This window comes from Mobula birostris, chromosome 4 (assembly GCF_030028105.1).
Source record: "Mobula birostris isolate sMobBir1 chromosome 4, sMobBir1.hap1, whole genome shotgun sequence".
NCBI classification, from domain to species: domain Eukaryota; kingdom Metazoa; phylum Chordata; class Chondrichthyes; order Myliobatiformes; family Myliobatidae; genus Mobula; species Mobula birostris.
The window spans coordinates 148,836,220-148,862,398 of NC_092373.1; the positions used below are offsets into that span (position 1 = coordinate 148,836,220).

The following is a 26,179-nucleotide window of genomic DNA, read 5'->3' on the forward strand; positions in this document are numbered from 1 at the left end:
TGAGGTTTATAAACCAGTTAGGGCTGATGCAAAACTAGAAGAACAAGATGCAAGGAGCATTAGGTCCCAAAAATTAGCATAAATGAGCTCCAGCCTGTGATCTGATGCACTGCCATCTTACCTCCAGCCTGGGTTCCATATTGCACTGCACGGTGCAAAGGCCAGGGATACACTACAGCCAGTCAGAGTTTTTCATGGCACCTCCAGCACAATCTAACCCACCATTTTAATTTGAAAGATAACGTTACCTCCAAAAGTGTAACACTATCTCAATACTACACTGAAGTACAATCTAGATTCATGTGTCTTGGTGTCTAAATTGGGATTAGATTCACAGTCTTCTGATTTAGCTACCAAATAAGAACAACTGAGTATCAGTAAAGTCACCAATGTCACCTTGAAAGCTCAGCCAGATATTTGGCTATTGTTTTAATTAAAGTACTAAAGCAATAAGCATGTTCCATAAAATAGCATGAAAGGAATGATTGAGAAATAGAGTCTGAATGTCATTCAAGTGATACAGCATTGAACCAGGCTCTTGAACCCACTGAAACTGCACCAACCATTAACTACACATCTACACTAATTTCACATGAACCCCATTATTTATTCTCCTGAAATTCTCGTCAACTCTCCCCAGCAAAAGCACCTGAAGGAAACCCACACGTCAGAGGAAGAGTAGTCAAAATCCACATAGAAAACACTCTGTTGGCCAGAAGAAATGATGATCAGTAAACAGGAGCGGATGTGACCATTTTGTGAGACTGTCCTTGCAGCTGCCATTTTGTGAACAGTTTGGTGGATTGATTCTTGTTCTGGGATAACTTAATTAGGGGAAATGATTGTGGCCATAAGGAATCTCAGTTAATGACATGCTAAACTTGAGATCATTCTCAGACATGTAGCTATTTATTATGGACAGTGGCAGGCTTGCAGGGGAGCAATCTGTAATCTTGTTAGACTCAGTGTCTGGGTGACCTGTTTAACTGGTTTGAACCAGTCAAGCTTGAAAAGAATAAAAGGCCCAAGGCTGAGGGCAAAGGACTTAGAGCAATATTGGTTGTAGCTCTGGATCAGACTCTATAACAAGATGACCCAAACACGAGGAAATCTGCAGATGCTGGAATTTCAAGCAAAACACACAAAAAATGCTGGTGAATGCAGCAGGCCAGGCAGCAGCTATAGGAAGAGGTACAGTCGATGTTTCAGGCCGAGACCCTTCGTCAGTCTCTGCCTGAAATTTCGACTGTACCTCTTCCTATAGATGCTGCCTGGCCTGCTGCATTCACCCAGAAGATGACCCAGGTTGGTCTGGTTATCTTGAGTCAATGAGATTAAAGTGCAGCCCACTTGAATTTGTGAGGAATGAGTATAAAAAATTGAGACTTCAAATGCAAAGGAGAGGCAACTCTCCAGAGACAAACTATTGCAGATCTCTAAAGTAGATTACCCCATATTGGACATGCGGTGATTAGATTGGGAATGCCTGACCAGTGTAGATGGCTTTCCTGAGTAATACTCTTTCTCTTCACACAGTTAGTTAGTTAGTTAGTTTAGGAACCTACATGCTTTTTAGTTGACACAATAAAGGTATTTGTCAGTAAATACAGATGCTCTCAGTGCCTAACTGATCATTATTACTAAGGGGTAATCCTTGTAGAAACTCAAAATGCCACGATTATGCTCAAATCTTTGATTTCATGAGGCAGCAACTGTACTTTCAAAATAAATCAACAAGCTTTTCATATGATGTCAAGCATGGGTTTTAAATGTTTTTAGGCTCAATGAAGAAACATGATTCGGGAAATAAAGTAGTTTGTGAGTTTGGAGCAGAAAAAATATTTGAATATAAGTTGAATGATTCTTGAGGAGTGAAAACGCAAGGTCACCAAATACAAAATCCCTTCCCAAGTGTTTGTTATCCTGTGTTTGAACTTTAAATAGCCACTTTTCAGGTTTGACATTGTTGTAGTCATCATAAATTTGATATGTAGAGGTACTTAGATGGATAGCAGCTTTGAAAATTTCTATTTAACTTCAGGAATGTTTCCCAGCAGGTAGGCCACTGATTCATTGTGGTTTCCATTGAAGTTAGTTACTTATGCTGACTCTTAGAATGCATTTATACTGTTGATTTCATGTTGATATGGAATAGTTTCACATATACATCAAAGGGCAAAACAATAGCAGTATTACTGCAGTATTAGTTCTTGAGCTGTATTTATTCATGTAATACTTTTTTGCAAAATAATGTAGAATCAATGGAATGGCTGGTGATAGCAACATCTGACAGTGTACCCTACAGTTTGTCATTAGCTTACAAATCTCTACAACACATGGTAGTGTGGTGAATAATGGATAGATGGGAATGCCATGGTGCCATAATTTAATCATGGAGTTTGAATCAACTGAACGCTTGATTAGATTGCTCCCTCGAAATTTCTGGTATGGTTAGTTATTTATAATGTACATGATGTTCATTTTGTGGGGTATTATTATCCTGTCTCAGTTTTGCTTTTCAGACTGTTATTGTCGATGCCGTCAGCAACTACTCTCTTGTTCCATGCTATCGATGCACAATAATGTTCACATTGAAGAATTCACAATTGCTGCATATGGCTCAATGTGTGCCTTTACAGGACTATTTGAAAACTCCGTGTGTACATATTCATGGAATGTGTTAGTTTATCACAGGCCTGGTCATTCGTTATGATTTGTACTTACAGTACCTCTGCTTGGTGACATTTTATTTCTCATACCATTAGACTTTGATTGAATAACACCATTCTAACTGCTACATTTATTCCAATTCTTCATCTTGGTATTGTGAAATCTATCTCTTTTTCTTCTTATTGCCTAAAATTACTATTTATCACATTCTTGACTTGATCTATTTGTTTCCTAACCTCTCTGAGTTTTGCCATGATCATTGCTACTCTCTTTATCCTAGAATAATAGAGTATTATACAGAATATAATACTGAATAATAAAGAATATTTATGTATAATCAAACATATAAATGACCATTTCAGAATTATTTTACACATTCTATATTTAACCAATCTCCCCATAATAAAAGACCCGTATATTTTACTCATCAAAGATGATCTTCAGAAAATTGAGAAAATAGAAAATTGCACATTAAATCACCAAGTGTGCAGTAAGTGCTTTTGTTAACCACAATTCTCTTCTTTGTGAACTTAACTTTGTTAAAATAGCAGGATTAGGGGTAGGGTTAATTGTCTGTGCAGGCTAATGCCCATATGGAAATCACTTAAAGATGGCCATATGTTCATAGTGTCAAGTCAATGGCCTTTTATCAATGAAAGATCACCTAATGATTGTCAACTCTGTTTCTTTCTCCATGAATGCTACTTGACTCATTGGGCATTTACACTATTTTCCATCCATACGTTTAAAGTTGGGCTCTCCTGTGATAACCATTTCCTGGTAAGGGTCTTTTTACCAGCCACCAGCAGTATATTCATTAATCCAGAACTATTTTTAATCCAAATTTTAGTTCTTCAATTTACAATTTATAATGTATTACCAAATGTTTTGTGAAATACTAGCAGGGAAACTAAAGGTTATTTCCAAGGAACTGTGCAAGCATACGTAAACTGCACTTTCACATGAAAATCATTTCCAGTACAATCTCAAAATGCTTGCTATTTATTCCCTGATAAATGTGATGGACAGAAGTCCCCGATATTGGAATAATTTTGCAAGATGGGGAATTCCAACCTGCAAAAACTGTATTTGATCAAACCCCAAACCTGCATGCAAGTGCCAAAGAAAACACAAAACTATTCACAGTAAGTTCCACAAGAAGTGCCAAGTAGATGATCTACCTAGGCTACCCTCCTGAGATTACCATCATCAGATCCATGTCATAAAGCTTCCGTAGTCAGTCATCATCAGAGAAGTTTGTCTCTAGACAACTTGATCCACTCCACGTGATATCAAGAAATGATGAGGAACATCGTTGAAGGTTGAATTTGAAGGCAGAATACAGGATTAATGGCTGAATTCTTGGTAGTGTGGAGGGACAGGGGAATCCCTCAACATTTCTGTGCAAGTTGATAGGGTTGTTAAGAAGACATATGGTGGTTTAGCCATTATTCAGGGGACTGATCTCAAGAGCCACAAGGTAATATCGCAGCTTTATAAAACTCTGGTTAAACTACACTTGGAATATTGTGATCAGTTCCCGTCACCTCATTATAAGAAGGATGTGGAAGCTTTAGAGAGGGTGCAGAGGAGATTTGCTAGGATGCTGCCAAGATGAGAGGGCATGTCTTAGGAAGATAGGCTGAGTGAGAATGAGGTGACCTGATAGATGTGTTCAAAATTCTAAGAGAAGTAGATTAAGTGGATACCAGAGATTTTTCCCCAGGGCAGACATGGCTAATAAAATGGAGTTATAATTTTGTGGAGATTGGAGGAAAGCACTTTACACAGACAGTGGTAGGTATGTGGAATGCCCTGCCAGGGGTGGTGATAGAGGTAGATCCATTAGAGACATTTAAGAATTCTTAGATAGGCACATGAATGACAAAAAAATAGAGGGTAATGTTGAAGGGGAGGGTTAGATTGACCTTAGAGTAGATTAAAAGGCTGGCATAACATCATGGGCTGAAGACCCTGTATGGTGCTGTAATGTTCTATGTAACACTGGAGGTACAAAGGCAATGGGACCAGACATTATTTCTGCTCCAGTATTGAAATCCTGCACTCCAGAATGAACAGCATATCCAACCAAGCTGTTCCAGGATAGTTACAAAGCTGGATTGTTTGTTTCAGTGTGGAAGTTCCCTATGGATGTTCTGTTCAGAAGAAAGCAGGACAAATGCATTTCAACTAATTACCACTTGGTCTATGTTCAATCATCAGCAATGTAATGGAAAGTGTCACCAACAGTGGTATCAAGGAGCTGTTACACAGTAAGAACTACTTTTTGATTCCAAGTTTAGGTGTTGCTGGGACCAGTTGGCTGCAGACATTATCATATCCTTGGTTTAAACTATGACCGAAGAGCTAAATTCAGGAAGTGAGATAGTCATAGTCAGAGTCATAGATTCATTGATCCCGAGGGAAATTGGTTTTTGTTACAGTTGCACCATAAATGATTAAATAGTAATAAAACCAAAAATAATTAAATAGTAATAAATTATGCCAGGAAATAAGTCCAGGACCAGCCTATTGGCTCAGGGTGTCTGACCCTCCAAGGGAGGAGTTGTAAAGTTTGATGGCCACAGGCTGGAATGACTTCCTATGACACTCTGTGTTGCATCTCGGTGGAATGAGTCTCTGGCTGAATGTACTCCTGTGCCCAACCAGTCCATTATGTAGTGGATGGGAGACATTGTCCAAGATGGCATGCAACTTGGACAGCATCCTCTTTTCAGACACCACCATCAGAGAGTCCAGTTCCATCCCCACAACATCACTGGCCTTACAAATGAGTCTGTTGATTCTGCTGCTGTCTGCTACCCTCAGACTGCTGCCCCAGCACACAACAGCAAACATGATAGCACTGGCCACCACAGACTCGTAGGACATCCTCAGCATCGTCTGACAGATGTTAAAGGACCTCAGTCTCCTCAGTGATTCCATTGATAGCAAGGTGGCATCTGGAATGAAACTGAAATTAATGGACATTAAAAGCAAACACAGTAGCTAGAAGATGTACCTGAAGATGGATGTTATTGTTGGAAGTAAATTATTCATTTCCCACAATTCCACTGTAGGAGTTTCCCTGAGCAGTGCCCGGGATCTAACCGTATTCATCTGCTTTGTAAGGTCAGAAGTAGGATTATTCACTAATGTTTGTACAAGTGTAATTCCATTCAAAGTTGTCAAAAAATTAACCATCCTATAACTAATGTCAGAAAATATAGATAATATTTAGGCATGCACTGTTAACTTGCCATTAACATTTGTGCCACAAAAGAAGCAGGTGATGACCATCTTCAACCAAAGTATTTCTAAACACCTACTCTTAAGATTCAGTGTGATTATATGACTAACTCCCTGATCATTAATATACCTGACAAGAAATTCAACAAATACCATGGCATAAAAGAGCAGAACAGAAGCGGGGTATCATGTGATGTGTGTCTCGCCTTCTTTGCAGCATCTACAAAGAACAAATCAGGACTGTGGTAGAATACTTTCCTTGGGTGAGTGCAGCGTCAAAAACTCTCAAGTTCAACCATATTAGGAAACCGGACAGCTAGACTGAACAAGAGAGATGGGGAAAGATAGAGAGAGAAAGATATGTAGAGTTGGTACTGTGATTCTTTATGTTATAAGACCATAAGACATTGAAGCAGAATTAGGCCATTCAACCCATCGAGTCTGCTCTACCATTAGATTATGGCTGATCCATTTCCCTCTCAAACACATTCTTTTGCCATTTGCCTGTAACCTTTCATACCCTGACTTATCTAAAATCTATCAGTCTCCACCTGTGGCCATGAATTCCACAGATTAACAATACTGTGGCTAAAGAAATTACTCCTTATCTCCATTCTAAATGGACATCACTCTATTCTGAGGTTGGGCCCTCTGGTCCTAGACTCCCCCACTATCAGAAATATCCTCCCCACATTCATTTTCTCTTGGTTTTTCAACAGTCGATGGGTTTCTATGAGATACCCCCCACCCCTGCCATTCCTCTAAATTCCAGTGAATACAGGCCCAGAGCCATCAAACGCTGCTCATAAGGATGAGTCATTAGAACCATTACTACAATTGTTCTAATGGTCCCGTTCATACCCAGCTTTATATTCAATCAGCTGGGAGATCCAAACCCTGAAATGAACACTAGCCCTTTTAACTCTCTGACCCCTATGCATTATCTTAATGCTGAAAACACCATCCGTCGGATGCGGATGTGCGCAATAAAGGAACCCTTCAGTCTTAGCACCACCAGGATTTGTGCTGGGAAATGAAAACTAAAGAAAACGTCGAGTTTTCGAACAGAGTTCAAAATTCGAAGTTTTTTTTAATTAAACAAAGTATATGCTACCATATACTACCTTGAGGTTCATTTTCTTCCAGACATTTAAAAATACAACGGGATTCACGAAAATTTGACAATTCAGTGCTGCAGTAATTTGTGTCGCTATGACCATTTACCGATAGGAAAAGACAGTCCAAATTATACACAGTGTTCGCGCTGCGTGCAGCGTCTTATATTAGACGCCTGCAGGAATGAAGTGGTGCTATTACTGAAACCGCAGATAGGAGGCGTGTATACCCAGCAGATCGCGCCACATGCAGCTATTTCTTCGTCACCGAGGACATGCTGATTCCAGCACTATCTTTCCCAATAAACGATTTCAGCTCATTCTACAAAAGACAGTTGACAAGAACTCATTATGGGAGGGGTTTTGATGTACTCCGAGAATAAAGGTCAATTAGTATATATTCATTCAAAAAGAATGTCAGCTAAAGAGCTATTGCAGTCGCCTTTGTACACACTTACAGAAAAGGAAGATACATCCCGGTATCAAGATGTCCAGACTGTATTTCCGACTGTGAATGTAAAAGGAACCATGAAGCACGTATTGATTAGACGGACGCATTAATATTCGGATATACCATAATCTACTTTTTATTGATCAAACCATTCTTTTATAAACCGTCCCGGCTCCCTGCATCCCATACGTGCAATTGAAATGAAATTAGCTTTTCGAATCCTTCCCTCCACCCCCTCGCAATCGCCACTGTTGGTCATGAGATTGAAAAGCCGCAAAAAGGGCTCTTTATCTTCTGCAAATATAACACAAATGCAAATTCTGTGAAAATCGCGAATTATGTTTTCCACTTAATTTTCGTTCCAGATATCCGTCGACGCTATTATTTACTGCGCGTCATGCGCTACCCGGGTACTCTCAGAGAGGAGCCACGCTCTCCCTTGCTGGTATTTACCCCTCGCGTTACCTCCCAGAGATGGCTAATGACTATTCTGCTGATATCGGGATCGACTTGAAGCTTTTTATTCAGACTGCGGCGACACACACATCCCAACACCGCGCGCAATTTTGGAATACTTATTCGAATCCGCATTGCATTTCGAAGAATTTTTTGTTTATTGATACTTGCTCATAGTTTAAAAAAATTGCCCTGCCAAATGGTGCGGGATATAAATTTGATACAAATCGGGGTGCGAGTGGTGAGATGGAAAATATCTTAGGACTGTCCCACCTTTGATTTTTACCGAATGGATTTTCGATATCAGTGTTAAACCATTCCCTACATCAAACATGTATCGAATTATTAAATAGGCGACACGCTAGACCGAGTTGAAAAAATTGACCAAAAGGGGAGAATATCCACCACAGACCACTAGCAAATCCCCTTCTCCCACTCTCAACGCTCGCATACATCCCCAATGAGTAAACAGTGAGCAACGCCCAGAGCCTTCAATCAGTATATACAACCTCTGCTGTAATATCACGAACTCCCCGCTCGTACCAACACAGTCAGCCAGCTCCACAGCGACCGCCTGTCAGCGACGCCCCCCACAACATGCGGCACGTGTCACAGAACCCTGACCAGGACGTGCCGCTCCGACTGGGGAGGTACCGCGGATCCAAGCAAAAAAAAGAACGTCAAATTGTGTAAATGGTTGGCATAGCGTTGTACTAAACCTCGTCCCGTGCCTATTGACTAGCTATTCCGTGCCAGCCGTGCGGGATTTGTTTTTGATAGAAAGCAAGGTCTAAACCTTCCGGACAAAGTAAATTGGTGATTAAATAGATAGGTTTATGATTTGTTTTCATTACATATATAGTGCTGAACTGGGTGTGTACAGAAACTCTGTCCACTCTGCAATTAAAATAAAACAATGTTTTGGAAAAGAATACAAGCAAGTGCGATTAGTCCAGAAGGGAGTAAATCCGGAGTAGCAGGACTATCCCTTTGGAGATATGTGGGTTGTTGTGATCTGATTATTGTAAGCACCTGTGCGAGTGCATCCCACGAACTCTGAGCAAGTCCAAAGATTGGAACGTTATTTGCACGGGTTGGAGAATGAAACCGGCCCGCCCGCTCTGCCGCTGATTGGTTTAAAGAGGACTGACGCACGATAGCTAGGTGCCCCGCTGCCAGCCAGTCAGAGCGTGGCGCTGGCTGTCGGGAATGACCATTGGTTGGCGGGAAGTGGGCGCTACGCAAAAGCAGAGCGCTGAGCCCAGAGAGCTGCAATCTGTCAGTAGAGGGAACAGTACAGGATCCAGGGACCGCAGCCGCGGGGAGCGGGGAAAATCTAACAGCGGCAGGCAGCAAAGCAGAAAGGACCCAAAAAAAGAGAGAAAGAGATATACAAATACTCAGTGAAGTTCGGACTAGGGAGCAGAACTCCAGAAAGTGTCTGATGATAAACTCCAGACCCAGTTGCCGTGTTTACACTGAGGATATGACCGGCCGCTGTGTCAAAGGGTTTGATGTTAAACCTATGCCCGCGGGATTCTCTTTTTCCAGGCCACTACTGAATAGTGGAAGATCAAACGACCATTTCACTCATTAGACAGCAGAAGTTCAAGATTCGAATGCGATGAGTCTGCTTAACGTAACTGGCATTTGCGGAGAGATGTGATGGAAAAATCAAAGCAGGAGGGAGCGCGAAGTCAATAATTAGTAATTTTTTTCTCTTTAAAAAAAGGAAATACCACCACCCAATCTAGAAGGGGCGTCGGTCGGTTTGGATTGTGGAGATGACCTTCCTATTCATTTTGGTTTGCGTTTTGATCGACCGCGTTGCTTGTCAGATCCGCTACTCGGTTCCCGAGGAGCAGGAACATGGCACGTTCGTGGGGAATATCGCCGAGGATTTGGGATTGGACGTGACGAAGCTGGCCGCCCGCAGGTTTCAGACGGTGCCCAGCTCCAGATCTCCGCACCTGGAGGTGAACCTGGAAAACGGGGTACTGTTCGTCAACGAGAAGATCGACCGCGAGCAGATCTGTAAGCAGAGCCCTACTTGTCTGTTGCACCTTGAGGTTTTCCTGGAGAATCCGTTGGAACTTTTTCGCGTGGAGATCGAGGTCGTGGATATTAACGACAACCCGCCGAGTTTCCCCGAGGCAGACATTACGGTGGAGATTTCGGAGAGCGCCGGTGCCGGTACTCGGCTGCCGCTGGAGAGCGCGTTCGATCCGGACGTTGGCAGCAACTCACTCCGCACCTACGAGATCACCCCCAATAGTTACTTTTATCTCGACGTGCAGACGCAAGGAGACGGCAACAAGTTCGCCGAGCTGGTGCTAGAGAAAAACCTGGACCGGGAACAGCAAGCCCTCCATCGGTATGTGCTGACGGCAGTGGACGGGGGTTTGCCCCAGCGCACCGGCACCGCGCTGCTCAGCATCAGGGTGTTGGACTCGAACGACAACGTACCCGTCTTCGAGCAGTCGGTTTACACGGTGAGCTTGCCGGAGAATGCGCCCGTCGGTACCCTGGTTATTCAGCTCAATGCTACCGACCGCGATGAAGGCAAAAACGGCGAGGTGGTGTACTCGTTCAGCAACCACGTCTCCCCCAGGGTGAAGGAGCTGTTCAGCATCGAGCCTCGGACGGGCTGGATCGAGGTGAAAGGGGTCATCGATTACGAGGAGAGCAACCTCTATCAGCTGTACGTTCAGGCGAAGGATCTGGGGCCCAACGCGGTGCCGGCTCACTGCAAAGTGCTGGTGAAAGTTACCGACGTGAACGACAACGCGCCCGAGATCAGTTTCAGCACCGTTTCTAACTCAGTAAACGAGAGCGCAATCCCGGGCACCGTGGTCGCTCTGCTGAGCGTCACCGACCGTGACTCGGGAGACAACGGGCAACTCCAATGCGAGATCCTGGGACAGGTGCCTTTCAAGTTGAAGCCCTCCTTCAAGAATTACTACACCATCGTGACGGACGGGCCGCTGGACCGAGAAGTCACGGACTCTTACACTATCACCATCATGGCGAAGGACAGAGGCTCTCCTCCTCTGGCCTCCAGCAAGTCCATCAAGGTCCAAGTGGCGGACGAGAACGACAATGCTCCCCGTTTCTCTCAGTCTTCTTACGACGTGTATGTCACCGAGAATAACGTTCCCGGCGCTTACATCTACGCGGTGACAGCCGTGGATCCCGATGTGGGGCAGAACGCTTACATCTCTTACTCCATATTAGAGTGCGATATACAGGGTATGTCAGTTTTTACGTACGTTTCCATAAACTCCGAGAATGGCTACCTGTACGCCTTGCGCTCTTTCGATTACGAGCAGCTCAAAGAGTTTAGTTTCACGGTGCAGGCCAGAGACGCAGGGAACCCTCCGCTGAGCAGTAACACCACCATTAACATCATCATTGTGGACCAGAACGACAATGCGCCATCCATTGTATCACCCGTGTCCAGGAACGGCAGTGCCCGCGAGATGGTGCCTCGCTCAGCTGAACCGGGATACCTGGTAGCCAGGCTAGTGGCAGTGGACGCGGACGACGGCGACAATGCTCGGCTCACCTATTATATTGCCAAGGGCAACGAGTTGGGTCTCTTCAGAATGGATTGGAGGAGTGGAGAGCTCAAGACGGCCAGGAGGCTGTCCACCACCAAAAAAGCCCCCAGTGCCCCGTACGAGCTGGTGATCGAAGTTAGGGATCATGGACAACCGCCACTGTCAGCCACCGCCACTATCCTGGTGATGGCAGTGGACAGCCCGGTGGATCGCCAAGGAGAACGGGGCAACCGAGCTGGCACGCCAAAGGAGAACTCTCTGGATCTGACCCTGATCTTGATTATCGCCCTTGGCTCCGTGTCCTTCGTCTTCCTCCTGGCCATGATCGTGCTGGCAATCCGGTGCCAGAAGGACAAAAAGGTGAACATCTACAGCTGCCTGGCCAGCGAGTGCTGCTCCTGCTGCAGGCAGGCGAGAAACAGAAAGAAGAAGCTCAGCAAATCGGACATCATGCTGGTGCAGACCACCAACACTAACGCGGCTCAAGTGTCGGTGGAGGAAGGGGGCTTTGGACATCACAGTCAAAATTACTGTTACCAAGTTTGCCTGACCCCGGAATCGGCCAAAACTGATCTCATGTTCTTGAAACCATGCAGCCCAGTCAGGAGTACGGACGCTGAACACAACTCCTGCGGGGCCATTATTGCGGGGTACACTGACCAGCAGCCTGACATCATTTCCAATGGGAGTATATTATCAAATGAGGTAAGATATCAACTGCACCTCTTCGGATCTACATTGTCAATTGTTTCCTCTAATTGTGTCCATCTCACACATTCCCCTCTCCTCAACTGTCTTTACTCCCACACATTATAAATCCAGCCCTGCTGGCTGGCCTTTCTCAGCTCCTAGCGGTTTGGGGTTTATTTTCAGATGCGTTACTCTAAGAGCAGGAACGGGCGTCATAATGTGAAATGTTGTAAATGCAGCCAAATGGCAGCACTTGACTACTGTCATTTCACTAAGTAATCTGTGACTTCTGGCACAGATTAAAAAAATAAAATGGAATGAGTGGTCTTTACGTGAATGATGTATTTGTTACATCTACAGAAAGGGGGAATGAAAGTCTAGTTATTTAGAGTGTTGAGTGTCTAGCTATTTGAGTACTGAAAGAGTTTGCTTATATCACTGTCCATTCTTGAGAGCGCTGGATACTAAGTCCTTTCAGATTTACTGTGCTAAATGAAGATAACGCACCTCAAAAAATCACAAAGCATTAAAAAAAATCTAAAATACTGTTCTAAAGTTTTAAACAAAAAAAATCTCGTGCTTGAATGTTTTTCAGTCCTGATTCTTCACCAATTGGAGCATAGAACTAATTTCAGCTCAAACTATATAGTCTTTACGAGGTCCAATGTAATTAAATTTTTGAATCATTGTGACACCTTTAACTAAAACTCTGGTCTGATTCCTTCCTAATGTGAGCCTATAAACTGATACAGGTTTCTGCTTGTTTGGTAGTGATTACTGACTTGATGTTTTTTTTACCTCCAGACCAAACACCAGCGAACCGAACTTAGTTTTCTTGTGGACAGACCCCGTCGAGTTAACAGGTAAGGAACGCACTAAACCAAAGTCTTCGCCAGATTTCACTATTATCAAGAAAACATTCATTTATTGGTGGTTTCGATGAGATATTAATAAGGCGTCCTTCTTTGCTGTTATGTTTTTAGTTCTGCTTTCCAAGAAGCGGATATCGTGAGCTCGAAGGACAGTGGTCACGGTGACAGTGAACAAGGCGACAGTGACCACGATGCTACTAACCGAGCTCACAACTCTGGTAAGTGTGCTAAACTTTAAATTTCCAATTCGTTCGCCGCCCTTGCTGTCGTTGAGAGGATGGCGAAAAGTAGAAGTAATGCATGCTTTTGCATACTTAATAGAAAATGTAATACTATATGGACGCCCTGGGTTTAGTGTTTTGTTTAAGTAGCAAGCTTTAAAAAAAACATTTAAATATTTAAATCACGTTCCTTTTGTCGATGTTGGGTGTCTCTCTAATTCGCCGAACTGCTCAGAGGCGTGAATGAGCGGACGTGTCAGCAGAGAAAGCACATGTGCTTGGATTGAATTAAGAATACTGTGCAGTTAACTCGGGGGCTTGAATTTCACCTCGTGGCGTGCGTTTCATGCAAATTATTGTTGAGTCATGGACTTTGAACGAATTGTGTGATGCACTATTGAGCTAGATGGAACAAGGGGCGTGACGTTATTTATTGCACATCGCATTGCGTTGAACCCTCTTCCTTTGTAATGTATCTTGTGTCCAAGCTGCCCTTGAAGAAAGTTTAATTCCCCCTCTCCTTTCCGATCTTGGATTGGTTTCATCCGACCCGAGCACTAACTGTTCATTATGGAAAACACGTTTGGTACTAGCAGTCTCTCAATGGCTCCTTTATTTATCTTGTTGTTAATGAATGTACGATCTTAGATTGGTCCTCCAGCAGTGGCATTGGTGTCCATCATTCTGCGCTTCTGGACGTGTTGGAATTTGGAGAACATTAATGATAGTAGCAGTGTCGGTGCATCTATGTGTATGCGAAACTGAGCTTCGTCAGATGTTCAACTCAGCTATTGCTGAGGGGTTTAAATCTTCTTTGCTCTACTTCACCCGCCCCCTCACCACCACCGCCACCACCAACAGACTGAAAATTTGACAAACTCTGTGGATTGAATAGTTTTGGTTTTTAGTGGGAATACTCGTTTTGTACATTATTCTGTTCTTACAAAATGGAGGTTATTTAATACACCGATACCTCAGAAGATGGCAGTAATGCAAAGCTTTACAATCTCCAAACTCTTTTCAGTATGGAAATATCAATTTTACGTTTAGCATAACACTCAAAGGTAAAATGTCATCTAGTCGGTAAAACCGGTAGCAAGAAAAAATTGAAGTATAATATTATGTATTATGGTGAGTGAATCGTATGCCAGTGATCGCCAACGACTGAATTTAAACCTAGTATTTTCTTAAGAATCGCAATAATTTGAATTACTGTAAGTGACTAGTGTTTCTGGAAATCGGATCAAATTTGTCTGTAACCGGATTAGGGGAATAGAGAGAATTGTTTTATTTTGGGAGGAGATAGTTGAGGACCACGATTCGAAATCTACTTGTTTCAATGGTTTACCTGTTTAACTGTTGAAACAACACGTTCAGAGTAAAGCTGAAGAATTGGAGCAGATATACAAATCACTCAGACGATGTAAATAGTACTCGGAAGTGTTACAGTCGGGTACTCCGGTACGACTTAGCTTGCTTGCTTGCAATGATGGTATTTCTCCGATAACAAGTGCCAATATATTTCCCAGCAGCTTTTAGATAATTAATTATATCGGTACAAAAGTTTCCACCTCATGCAACGCGAATGCTTGGTGGTGGTGGTGGTGGGGGGGGGGGAATGCACACTTCTGCTGGTGTTAGCAACTGTCTAATAGAAATACCATAATTCCATCTTGACTAATCTATGTATTGTTATCTTGAGAATACACAGAAACACGAGATAACAAACTCCTAAATTGTCAACTGATTTGATTCAATGTTGGTATCAAACTATCCACTGAAGGAGATTGGTTCGAGTTCTATGCAAACGGTCGCCGGGTAAACATATAAAAAAGAAATGTGTAAACGTATTTGCCAACGACTTGAGTTGTATTGAGGTAAACACGGAAAATATCGGAATCTTTTTTCCCAGCACTCCAAATTGTTTTTTTAATTTTATTTCGGTTTTCTGGTGTCTGCATTTTTGACAACTTTGAGGGCCAAGAAATTACTAATTTAAAACAATGATTCTAGAGTGTAGTATCTCTAAAAACCTTAGCCAATGGCAAGGGAAAGGTTAGTGTGGATGGATGCAAGAACTGAGAAGACAAAAACGGTGCAGGTTCCAGCAGTACTTTTAACAGAGGTAGGCCATGTACAAAATGTCTGAAGTGGAAACTGATAAATCCCCAGATTCAACATTCAACCAGTGCTGTGAAGTGATAGTTTTGTTTGCCAAATCCCAGCTACCGGTTGAACTAGTTCTTTAGTATTTATATATCTATGCTTAGAAAACGCTTAACGTCAAATAAGGGAAAGTATAATTGCAGGTACTGAGATTGGCACAGACTGTGGGTGGCAAAATTGAAAATGCCTATTCCCTATTCGTAATACCCCTTAACTTGCCCCTTCATTTCTCTTAATTCGATTTTCTGTCTTCTGACCGGCAAAGGATAGAATTGTTCTTGTTTAGTGCAGCCAATGGTACTCGGAGTGAGTGAAGTCACATTTGATGCGTTGAAAGCATTGACCCGCAGATCTAGATATATCCAGCAGATCGAAAGGCATTTAAAAAATAGAGTAAGTTTCATGTTTTTCTTACCATTTTAGTGGCAAAGTACAAAAAAAAAGTTCCATTTGGGAAATCCTGGAGTAAATCAATCAGTCCATTCTAAAGAATGGTCATGTGCTTGTCCTTCAGGATGGGAAAGGGAGCTAAACGGGAAGAAATGTTTCATATATGTCATGAATAAAAGTCTTGGATTCAGAATCAGAATTACAATCAGGTTTAATATCATTGGCCTATGCCATACAATACATAATAATTTAAAGCTATAAATTGCAATAAAATTTATACATGAAAAATAAATTAAGTAGTGAAAAATAAGAGCAAAAATAGTGAGGTAGTTTTCATGGGTTCATTGCCCATTCAGAAATCAGAGGGGAAGAAGCTGCTCCTGAAATGTTGATTGTCTTTCGTCTCCTATGCCACCTCCTTGATGATAGCAAGGAGAAACGGGCATGTCCTGAGTGATGGACATCCTTAATCATGTATGCCACCTTCTTGAGGCATCGAATTTTGAAGGTGTCCTCAATGCTGGGGAAGCTAGTGCCCATGTTGTAGCTGGCTGAGTTTACAATTTTTTGCAGCTTGTTATAATCCTGTGTAATGACCACTCCATACCAGATGGTAATGCAATAGTTAGAATGCTCTCCAATTTCTGGTAGAAATTTGTGAGAGTCTTTGATGATATGCCAAGTCTTCTTAAGCTCCTAATGAAATATAGCCACTGCTGTCTTCTTTGTAGTTACATCAATATGTTTGACCCAAGTTAGACCTTAAGAGATGTTGTCACCTAGGAACTTGAAAATGCTCACCCTCGGACTGCGGATCCCTCAATGACTTCCCCTTCCTGAACAGCACAATCAATTCCTTGGTCTTACTCAGGTTGTTGTTGGGGCATCACTCAATCAGCTGATTTATCTCACTCTTGTACACCTCCTCATCACCATCTGAAATTCTACCAACAATAGTTGTCATCAGCAAATAAGTAGATCGTGTTTGAACTGTGCCTAGCCACACAGTTATGGGTGTAGAGAGAGTAGAGCAGTGGGCTAAGCACACATCCTTGAGATGCACCAGAGTTGATTGTCAGCGAGTGGGAGATGTTATTTCCAATCCACATTGACTGTGGTCTCCTGGTGAGGAAGTCAAGGATCCAGTTGCCGAGGGAGGTACAGAGGCCCAGGCATATTTGGAGCTTCACAAAATTAATTTAGAGATTAGGAGGAAGGATTATATATTTGTGTCATTAAAAAACTCTTACAAATAGTTTGGTATGGCAGTCCTCAAAATTTATATTCTAAATGAGTATGTGTTCTTTTAATATGTGGATCATAACAATGTTTGCATTGTATACAATATGTGGAAATACAATTGAGATATAGAATGGTACTCGTATTTCTTTTGTACATTCCCTGAATGAAATAGAAGGTGGTAGTGGGGATGGGGGGGTTGGGGAGGTGGGGGGGAACGTTAAGTGCAGTGAAAGAGAAACCTTGAATTCTGGATCACTGGAAGGAAGGTTAGGTGCATTAAAGCTTTCCAGACTGGACAGTCAGCTTTCCTTATGTTTTCCAACATATTCAAAGGGTTCTTAAGATCCAGAACACTGGATTCTTTCAAAACCATTCAGCTTTGATAATATGAACTAAACCCGTGATTGTTAATGATAATACTAAATATATTAGTATCGAACTGGAGCTCCCATGTTAACTGTAAAATGGAGGTAAAATAAATGAGTGATATCACGGCTTGTTCTGAAGAATAAGAACAGTTTTAAAATTGTACATGAAACATAGTCAACCAACCTGGAAATAAGATTTCACCTGCTAATCAATATATGGGGATGGAAAAGTATTGATTAAAATAACATTTCTAAAGGAGTGTGGGCATGAAAACATACACAGCCTATTGTACAGAGGTTGATTTAAAAAAAAATGAATAGTTTGCAGAACCAGGCAACTGAAGAGAATGCACTTCTTTCAAAGCTATTCAGAGACATAGCCACAAGTAGCTGAGCGGACTCCAAAATCCACCCTTCCCCCAACGCTCCCCCATCCACTGCCACAGAACAGAAAATGGTGTTTATTTATTTTAGAAGTCAGTAGGCATTTGTCAGCTTTTACAAACTGCTGTGAAGAGGCCTGGATTGCGAAAAGGCTGTGCCTCAGCAACTGACTAGCAGTAGGCTTTTTGCAGGGTAAACATAAGTCAACTTGGAACAGTTTTACTAAATGTCATCATGCCTGAGCAATTCCATTTTAAATACCAGCCCAATGTCGATTTACTTTATTATTTGACTAGTTCTGAAACAAAATCAAATGAATGGAGATTCTCTAGTCCCCGCCAAGACTGTACGTCACAGGTCTTTTCATTTCCCGTTAAAGGATTCGCGGCTGACGATCTGGTTTCCAGTTCACGTACACAGTTTGCAACAGTCCACTGATCAGTAATTTGCTTTCAGGCTTCTGCATAGCAATTACTGATTTAGGGATGAGATCGAAGCATTACATTTGCATCACACGAGCTTCTTTAATTTAACATATATAAAAAGTCATTTTGAGATGAATCCATGATAGCAGCCGTTGCTTCCTTTCCTCGTCTCATCAGTTTAACTACCTATAGCCTCAAACTTGTAGCTCCCAGAGATTGTGAACTAGTGCTACGCTGGTAAAATGAGAGAAGTTGGGCCTCGTGGTGTTGCGGTCTGGTTTATCCCTATGGCTGCTTTGCAAATGGTGTGATAATTCTCTTATTTTGCATACCTGGTTTCTCACTTCAGAATTTCTCTGAGTGTCTTTATTGTCACTCATCCAGTTCCTCTCTCCATCAACAAATGCATTAGTGCTAGGCCATTTGGCAAGAAAGGCATTTGAAAGCATTGTTTGTCAATTTGGTATAACTTGGTTGCTTCATGGCCTTTCCTTTCATGTTTTCTGCCAATATAAATTAGATTGTCGTCTCAACACAGATACACTCAGCACCTAATGAAGTAATCTGAGTGTAAATTCCTGGTCTCCTGCTGTAGTCCATCCACTTCAATGTCTGACATGTGCTTTTAGAGTTGCTCTTTCGCACACTACTGTAGTAATGCATAGTTATTTGAGTTACTGACACCTTTCTGTCAGCTTGAACCAGTCTATCCATTCTCCTCAGACCTCTCACATTATCGAAACATTTTCACCCACAGAATTGCCACTCAAGGGATGCTTTTCTGTTTTTCGCACCATTACCTGTAAACTCCAGAGACTAGTGTGTGAAAATCCCAGGAGACTGGCAGTTTCTGAGATACTCAAGGCAACCTGTCTGGCACTGGCAATCATTCCACATTCATTGTCACTTAGATCACATTTCTTCCCATTCTGATGTTTGGCCTGAACAACAACTGAAACCCTTGACCATGTCTGCATGCTTTTATGCATTGAATTGCCACCAGATGATTGGCTGATTAGATATTTGCATTAACAAGCAGGTCTACAGGTATAACTAATAAATTGGCCACCAAATGTTTTTCAAATTAAAATGTGCCAAGTGAATGGACATGGGGTTGATGTACACATGTGACATACAGAAATGAAAAGGGACAATTGCTCTTTCAGCTTTTGCTTTATTTTTCAAGTGACATAGACCATGCGTAGTAGTAAGTCATCGTCTACTTAACTGAACCAGCCCTATTCAGCAGGGACAGGTCAGAGGCTGGCTGATTGACTCACCTCATGGCACTCAAAACACAGACACGTCAGGAGTGTTAGGAATGTTCTTCATTTACTCCATATCCTTCCCCTCCCCTGAAAAAAGTCACCACCATTCCAGGTAAACCAGATCATATGATTGGCTCTCCTTCCACCACCATAAAGTTTCATGTCGGCAGTCACTTTACCTAACGACTGCAGTATGCACCATCTACAAAATAGTACTTGCTTATGTTACTTTGATAGAATCTCCTAAACCAATAAAGGTAGCAAGTACATTGGAAAATCACTTCAAGTTCAATCCAAGTCACACTCTCTTGATTTGCTAATACACTATATTGCCTTTCCTCCTTTGTTGCTAGGTCTATATCCAGGAGCTCCCTGGTTGACAGTATTATGAAAGCTCTTTTTTTAAAAAAAAAAGCTGGTAAATTAAAAGTAATAATAAGATATATCATTGTCACATGCACTGAAGTAATATAAAGACATGTCTTGCATACCCTCTACACTGATCAGTATATTCCAGCACCAGGACTCACACCACCAGGTTCAGCAACAGTTACTATCCCTCAACCATAAGGCTTTCGAACCAGCTTCACTCAACCTCAATTGTCCCATTACTGAAATATTCCCATGATCAATTAATTCACTTTCAAGACTCTTCATCTCATGTTCTTGATATTTATTTATTTGTTGTTATTATTTATTTATTGTATTTGTACAGCTTGTTGGCTTTTGTACGCCCAAGGTGGTGTGGTCTTTCATTGATTCCACCGTAGTTACAATTATATGGATTTACTGAGTATGCCTACAAAAAAATTAATCTCAGGGTTGTATTTGGTGACATGTATGTACTTTGATAATAAATTTAATTTGACCTCTGAAATTTACAGCAGTGAATTGAGGTAGTACAGGGTAAAAACAATAACAAAGTACAGCATAACATTAAGAATACAAAAAAATTAAGTACATGTAGACAGTAAGTTTATTTATTGAAATACATTGTGGAGAAGTCCCCTCTCGCCCTTCAAGCAGGGCCCCAATTTGATCCTAGCCTAATCACAGAACAATTTATAATGCCAAATTAACCTACCAACCGGTACATCCTTGGACTGTGGGAGGAAACCAGAGCACCTGGAGAAAACCCACGCGGTCACGGGGAGAACATGTAAACTTCTAACAGGCAGTGGCGGGAATTGAACTCATGTCACTGGTACTGTAAAGTGTTGTGCTAACCACTACACTACTGTGCCGGCCAATTACAAGAAAGGTATTTAAAACAAAGGAATTATAGTAGTTCAGAAGGGAGCTTGCTACCACTTTCTCAAGGTCAGTCAGGAAGAGCAATAAAGGTTGGCCTTGCCAGTGATACTCACATCCAGAAAAAAATGAATGAATGAATCATAATGTCATTGTCAATCATCCTCTATTTCAGACCCATTAGATTCCAACTGGATGTAAGAAAACTTGTGTATCTACATAGACAATTATCGGTCATTAGAGCATGCATTAACAATGCAGACATCAGTAGCATCTGCTTCTGTATCAAACAGAACTGAAGAGTGTGGCTAATTGATTTAATTTGTATAGAGAAACACGTTTTTTCAGGATTAATGCTTTAAGTATGTTCTTGCAATAATTATAATAGATACTGATTATAATCTCTTGCCTGTTATTTTGTGTTAGGCAAGCAGTTAAATTTGAGTTTCTCTTAAAATGTAGATGTATATATGTGTTTAAGTATACTATTTTACGATGTACAGAGTACCTTAAGTGAAAACAAAAACATCCAGTGATGTCAGATATTTGTCATGGACCCAAAGGGCCAGTAAGCCTCTAATAAATGCTCTAATGAATTGTGATTTATTTTTCCATAAACTCTCCAGTCCCTATTTGCATCTCAAACACACTATGTTGAGTGAATTTAAGAGTTTATTTTTAAGTTTTTATTAAAGACATAATGGCTTAATTCTGTGGGGATCATCCATCACAGAATGCAGTTCCAGCCTTACGAGATAGTTGTACCATTTTGCTCTCAAACATCGATTTTAATATGGTGGCAGGTATAGGTAGCACATAATAACTGAATTGTAGTTTGAAGATGTAATGGTAATTTTCAGGAAATGGATCTTATGGAAATATTCAACAATAAATCAGTTTAAGGATATTATTGCATGAAATTCTAGTCTGTGCCTTATTTGACATATCATATATTCTGGGCTTCTGGACTGGATTCTGCAAAAATAATTATCTCTAATGAACATGTATTATAAAGGACCAAGGTTTGAAAGAGTTCCTAACCATAATTCTCCATTAAGAATGCAATATTTTATAATTTGAACACTGTTCATAATTTCAATTTAAAGGTTTCATTTATTGATTTTAAAACGTTCTTTTTATGTTCCTGGTTTGCAAATTTGTTTTATTCATTAACGCAACTGTCCCTTAGTTTTTTGTTTCAGTGCACATCCTTAAATACAAAAAGGTCTCCACTGATATTAATAGCCAGGGGGAGCTCAGTAACAAAGAAAACAAATAGCAGAGCCAACCTTGCTTTTTCTTTTATTAAGGTTTCTTCATTTTGATTCTCTGTTTATTCTATTTCTTTTTCTCCCAACTTATTTCTTTAACTTTTTTCCTACAGGGGATTCTGGTTAATTGGATCATCAGTTTATCAAGACAGTCACTTATTTGGGCCAACTCCTAAAGGAGGAAAACTAATTGAGAAAATAACAGAGAACATACACAAAATGCTGGAGGAACTCGGCAGGCCAGGCAGCATCTATAGAAAAGAATACAGTCAACGTTTTGGGTCAAGACCCTTCAGCAGGACTGGGGAGAGAAAAAGAGTAGATTTGAAAGGTGGGGGAGGGGTGGGAGAAACAAGGTGATAGGTGAAACCAGAAGGGGAGAAGTAAGAGAAGTTGAATCAACCTATCACCTTGTTTCTCCCTCCCTTATGCCCTCCTTTCAAATCCACTCCTCCTCTTTTTTTCTCCGTTCCTGCTGAAGGTTCTCAGCACGAAACATCAACTGTAATCTTCCATAGTGCTGCCTGACCTGCTGAATTCCTCCAGCATTTTGTGTGTGTTGCTTGGATTTCCAGCATCTGCAGATTTTAAAACTGCAAACACAAGGAAATCTGCAGATGCTGGAATTTCAAGCAACACACATAAAAGTTGCTGGTGAACGCAGCAGGCCAGGCAGCATCTCTAGGAAGAGGTACAGTTGAGGTTTTGGGCCGAGACCCTTCGTCAGGACTAACTGAAAGAAGAGCTAGTAAGAGATTTGAGAGGGGGAGGGGGAGATCCAAAATGATAGGAGAAGACAGGAGTGGGGGGGGGGATGGAGCCAAGAGGTGGACAGTTGATTGGCAAAAGGGATATGAGAGGATCATAGGACGGGAAGGGTGAGAAAGAAAGGGGGAGGAGTGAAGCCCAGAGGATAGGCAAGGAGTATAGTGAGAGGGACAGAGGGAGAAAAAGGAGAGAGAGAAAAAGAATACATATATATAATAATAAATAAATAACGGATGTGGTACGAAGGGGAGGTGGGGTATTAGCGGAAGTTAGAGAAGTCAATGTTCATGCCATCAGGTTGGAGGCTACCCAGACAGAATATAAGGTATTGTTCCTCCAACCTGAGTGTGGCTTCATCTTTACAGTAGAGGAGGCCGTGGATAGACATGTCAGAATGGGAATGGAACTTGGAATTAAAATGTGTGGCCACTGGGAAATCAACTGTCTAGCTCTTGGCTCCATCCCTCCCCCTCCTGTCTTCTCCTATCATTTTGGATCTCCCCCTCCCCCTCCCACTTTCAAATCTCTTACTAGCTCTTCTTTCAGTTAGTCCTGACAAAAGGTCTCGGCCCGAAACGTCGACTGTACCTCTTCCTAGAGATGCTGCCTGGCCTGCTGCGTTCACCAGCACCTTTTATCTGCAGATTTTCTCTTGTTCAAGAAAGTAACAGGGATTTCCTTCATTTATTTAGGACACTATGTTACAATTGGCACAGAAGCCTGTTACTGAACAGGTTCTAACTAGCGTCAAATGTGTGCGTGCACTTGCGTGGCTGTTAAACACTACATTGAATTTGGAGCAAATATTTTTTAAATAGTGTCCGTTGCATGTGTTTATATTCAAAAAGCAGTGATATTTGTCACTGATAGTTGGTGAGAAGTAATAAGTGAGACCATGCAGAACTGTTTTGCTCACTGATTTCAAGCATTCAGGCTTTGAGGTGCTAGAAATGGCTGGGAGTGAAAGTGAAATGGTTTCACTACTTAAACAAGATAGGAGCTGTGAGGAATTTGAAGTTATCAACAATTATCTTGAATGGGTTAAAATGGAGATTTACAGGATGCAGTCATCAAGAGGATTGTATGCAGGGAGTCAATTATCCACACGAGGTGTCTGTACTAATTGTGTTCATTTACAGTCAATCAAAAGCACAGTGCAAGTGTATATTGAATTAATCCCTCTATTGATAACTAGTAGAAATGAATACAGTTTTATAGTATTGTAGTAGTATTGATGGTCTTCTAACTTGTTCTGTTTTTCATTTAAGTATATAACTTGTTACTCAATTAAACAGTAATTTGTATTTTTGTACCTATTTAACAATTTCAATGACACTTTGGCTAATTGGTTTTGATGTATACCAATTAATCAAATCCACTTTATATAGTAGACTCTCTGAGCAAATACACTTTTGAATACAGGCATGCTGTGTCTGCGGCACTGTAGAATTCTGTCTGCATACTGAGACAAATTGTGTTACAGTACAATCTGGTTTACTATTGCTCAAGTGATAAAATCACACCGGTCCATTCTATGTAGCCAAATAAGTGCTCTAATTTGGCCAATCATGCTGACGGAATGAAATGATTCTGGATTCTCTTTGGATTTGCTTTGATTGTTGTGTTAACCACATCTAAACAATGCTTTTTGATTGTGTTTTAAATATCGGTAGTGTTTGCGGACTTTTGAGCATACCAGAAATGCAAAATCATATTAGTCTAGGTGACCAAATGGTAGAAATGTGAATAAGTTTATGCAATAATCAATACATTTATGGACAATGTTGCACAAATAAAAGAGCTACATGTATTGGTGAGGTTCCATGTTCTTAAAGCTGTAGTTTGATTTTGAGTATTGAATGTCGTGTGTTCAGATGAGATTGTGGAGTGAACTGTGACGTGAACCATGTATTCATTATTATTTGGAGCTGCATTCATTGGATATCTAGCACTATCAGAGAATAAACATTAAAACATTTTCCAAGGTGGAACCTACTGCTTTCTTAATACTTTACCAGCTTTCAGATTGGAATTGTGTTCATATGTTCCACAAATTTAGCAGCTTCCTTACCTTACAAGCAAGCAGCAGCATAGACTTGTGTTGAAGTATGTCTACAAATAGAAATAAAAAAAAACTATTAAAGAGAATAATTTTACTCTGTATGTATGCACTGCCAGTTTGTAACAGGACTATCAGCACAATGTGATGTTATGATACCTCAAAACAAAATCAAAATTCCTCCAGTTTTGTCAACTTTGCTTTGTGTTTGTCCCTGTATAATTGTGGGCACTACCGATGAACTATTATTCATGACTTTCAGAATTTTTAATTCTTGGAAATTTTTCCTGAGTGTACACCGATCCAATCATTTCACTTGTAGATCTCTTAGAAAATCTGCTTTGTGATTAAGTACTGTGTAAAACATGACTATATTCCACGAAATTTTGTACTTTACAAGCTATATAGTATCTCTTTTTGCCTTTTCCTTCCAGCATATACTTTAGTTATTTTCTCTGCTAATTTCCCTTCTGTGCCACAAATAGCTGACCTTTCAGCCTCCATATTAAAAACAACTTCTAAGTCACGCAGTGTAAATTTCATCATTGAAAAGGGGCTTTCCAGTCACAGAACTCCTCGATCTCCACAGAGCTGCCTGCTGTCATCTTTTCACTTTACACCCGTAAGCCATATGGCGGTGAGGCTCAGTTTTCAAGGTTTCATTTCTCTATCCAGGCTTTTTCCTAATGCCATTGCCCTTGTTTTTGGTGACGTGTCTGTGATATCTGAAACATGCTTGTAAGAGGAGTAAGTGCTTCACCTGCTTCTGTAGGCATGGAGTTTATTTTTTATTGTGCTTGATAAATCTCTTCAGTAGAAGTCCCAGAGGAGAGGAGAGGAGCGGCAGGTTGTAAATAGAGAGCTAGGCTTAATTACATGGATCTAGGCACTTCAGTTGCATGCACACTGGTGGTTCAGTGACAGGATCATTTTAGCTACAATGAAATTATAATACATACATCGTTCATTTTCTACACTTTTACTAACTAATAATTTGAGAGAAAAAAATAGAGTAATGTTATGATCACCTAAGGTGTGATCACCTTTGTTTGAAGGCACACCTTTCTGTAGGCATTAGATTTTATTTGAAAATTTCTTTACTCAATAAAGAGTAAACTGATTTAGATTCAAAACTTTTGTTCATCCTTTGAAATAATTCTCAATGATGATTGCTGATGATGGAGGCCATCAGATTACTTTTAACAAGATATTTTTGTGTGTTAAAATATTGCTTCTGTTTTGGGATGCATTTGTCACAAATGGTTGAAGTGTTTCATAATCAGATGTGGTTTGGTAACTTTTA

General features: G+C 41.1%; 1 protein-coding gene across 2 annotated transcripts in view; it reads left to right on the forward strand.

Moving 5' to 3' along the window:
- Positions 1-9,233: 9,233 nt before the first annotated feature.
- The window catches only part of pcdh10a (protocadherin 10a), a 74,429-nt gene continuing 57,483 nt past the window's right edge, over positions 9,234-26,179 (forward strand). For both annotated transcript variants that reach the window (XM_072256248.1, XM_072256249.1), the window contains exons 1-3: positions 9,234-12,206; positions 12,996-13,054; positions 13,175-13,281. In XM_072256248.1, the coding sequence (XP_072112349.1) occupies positions 9,726-12,206; positions 12,996-13,054; positions 13,175-13,281 (2,647 nt within the window). In that variant the 5' untranslated portion in view covers positions 9,234-9,725. The remainder of the gene's footprint in view (positions 12,207-12,995; positions 13,055-13,174; positions 13,282-26,179) is intronic.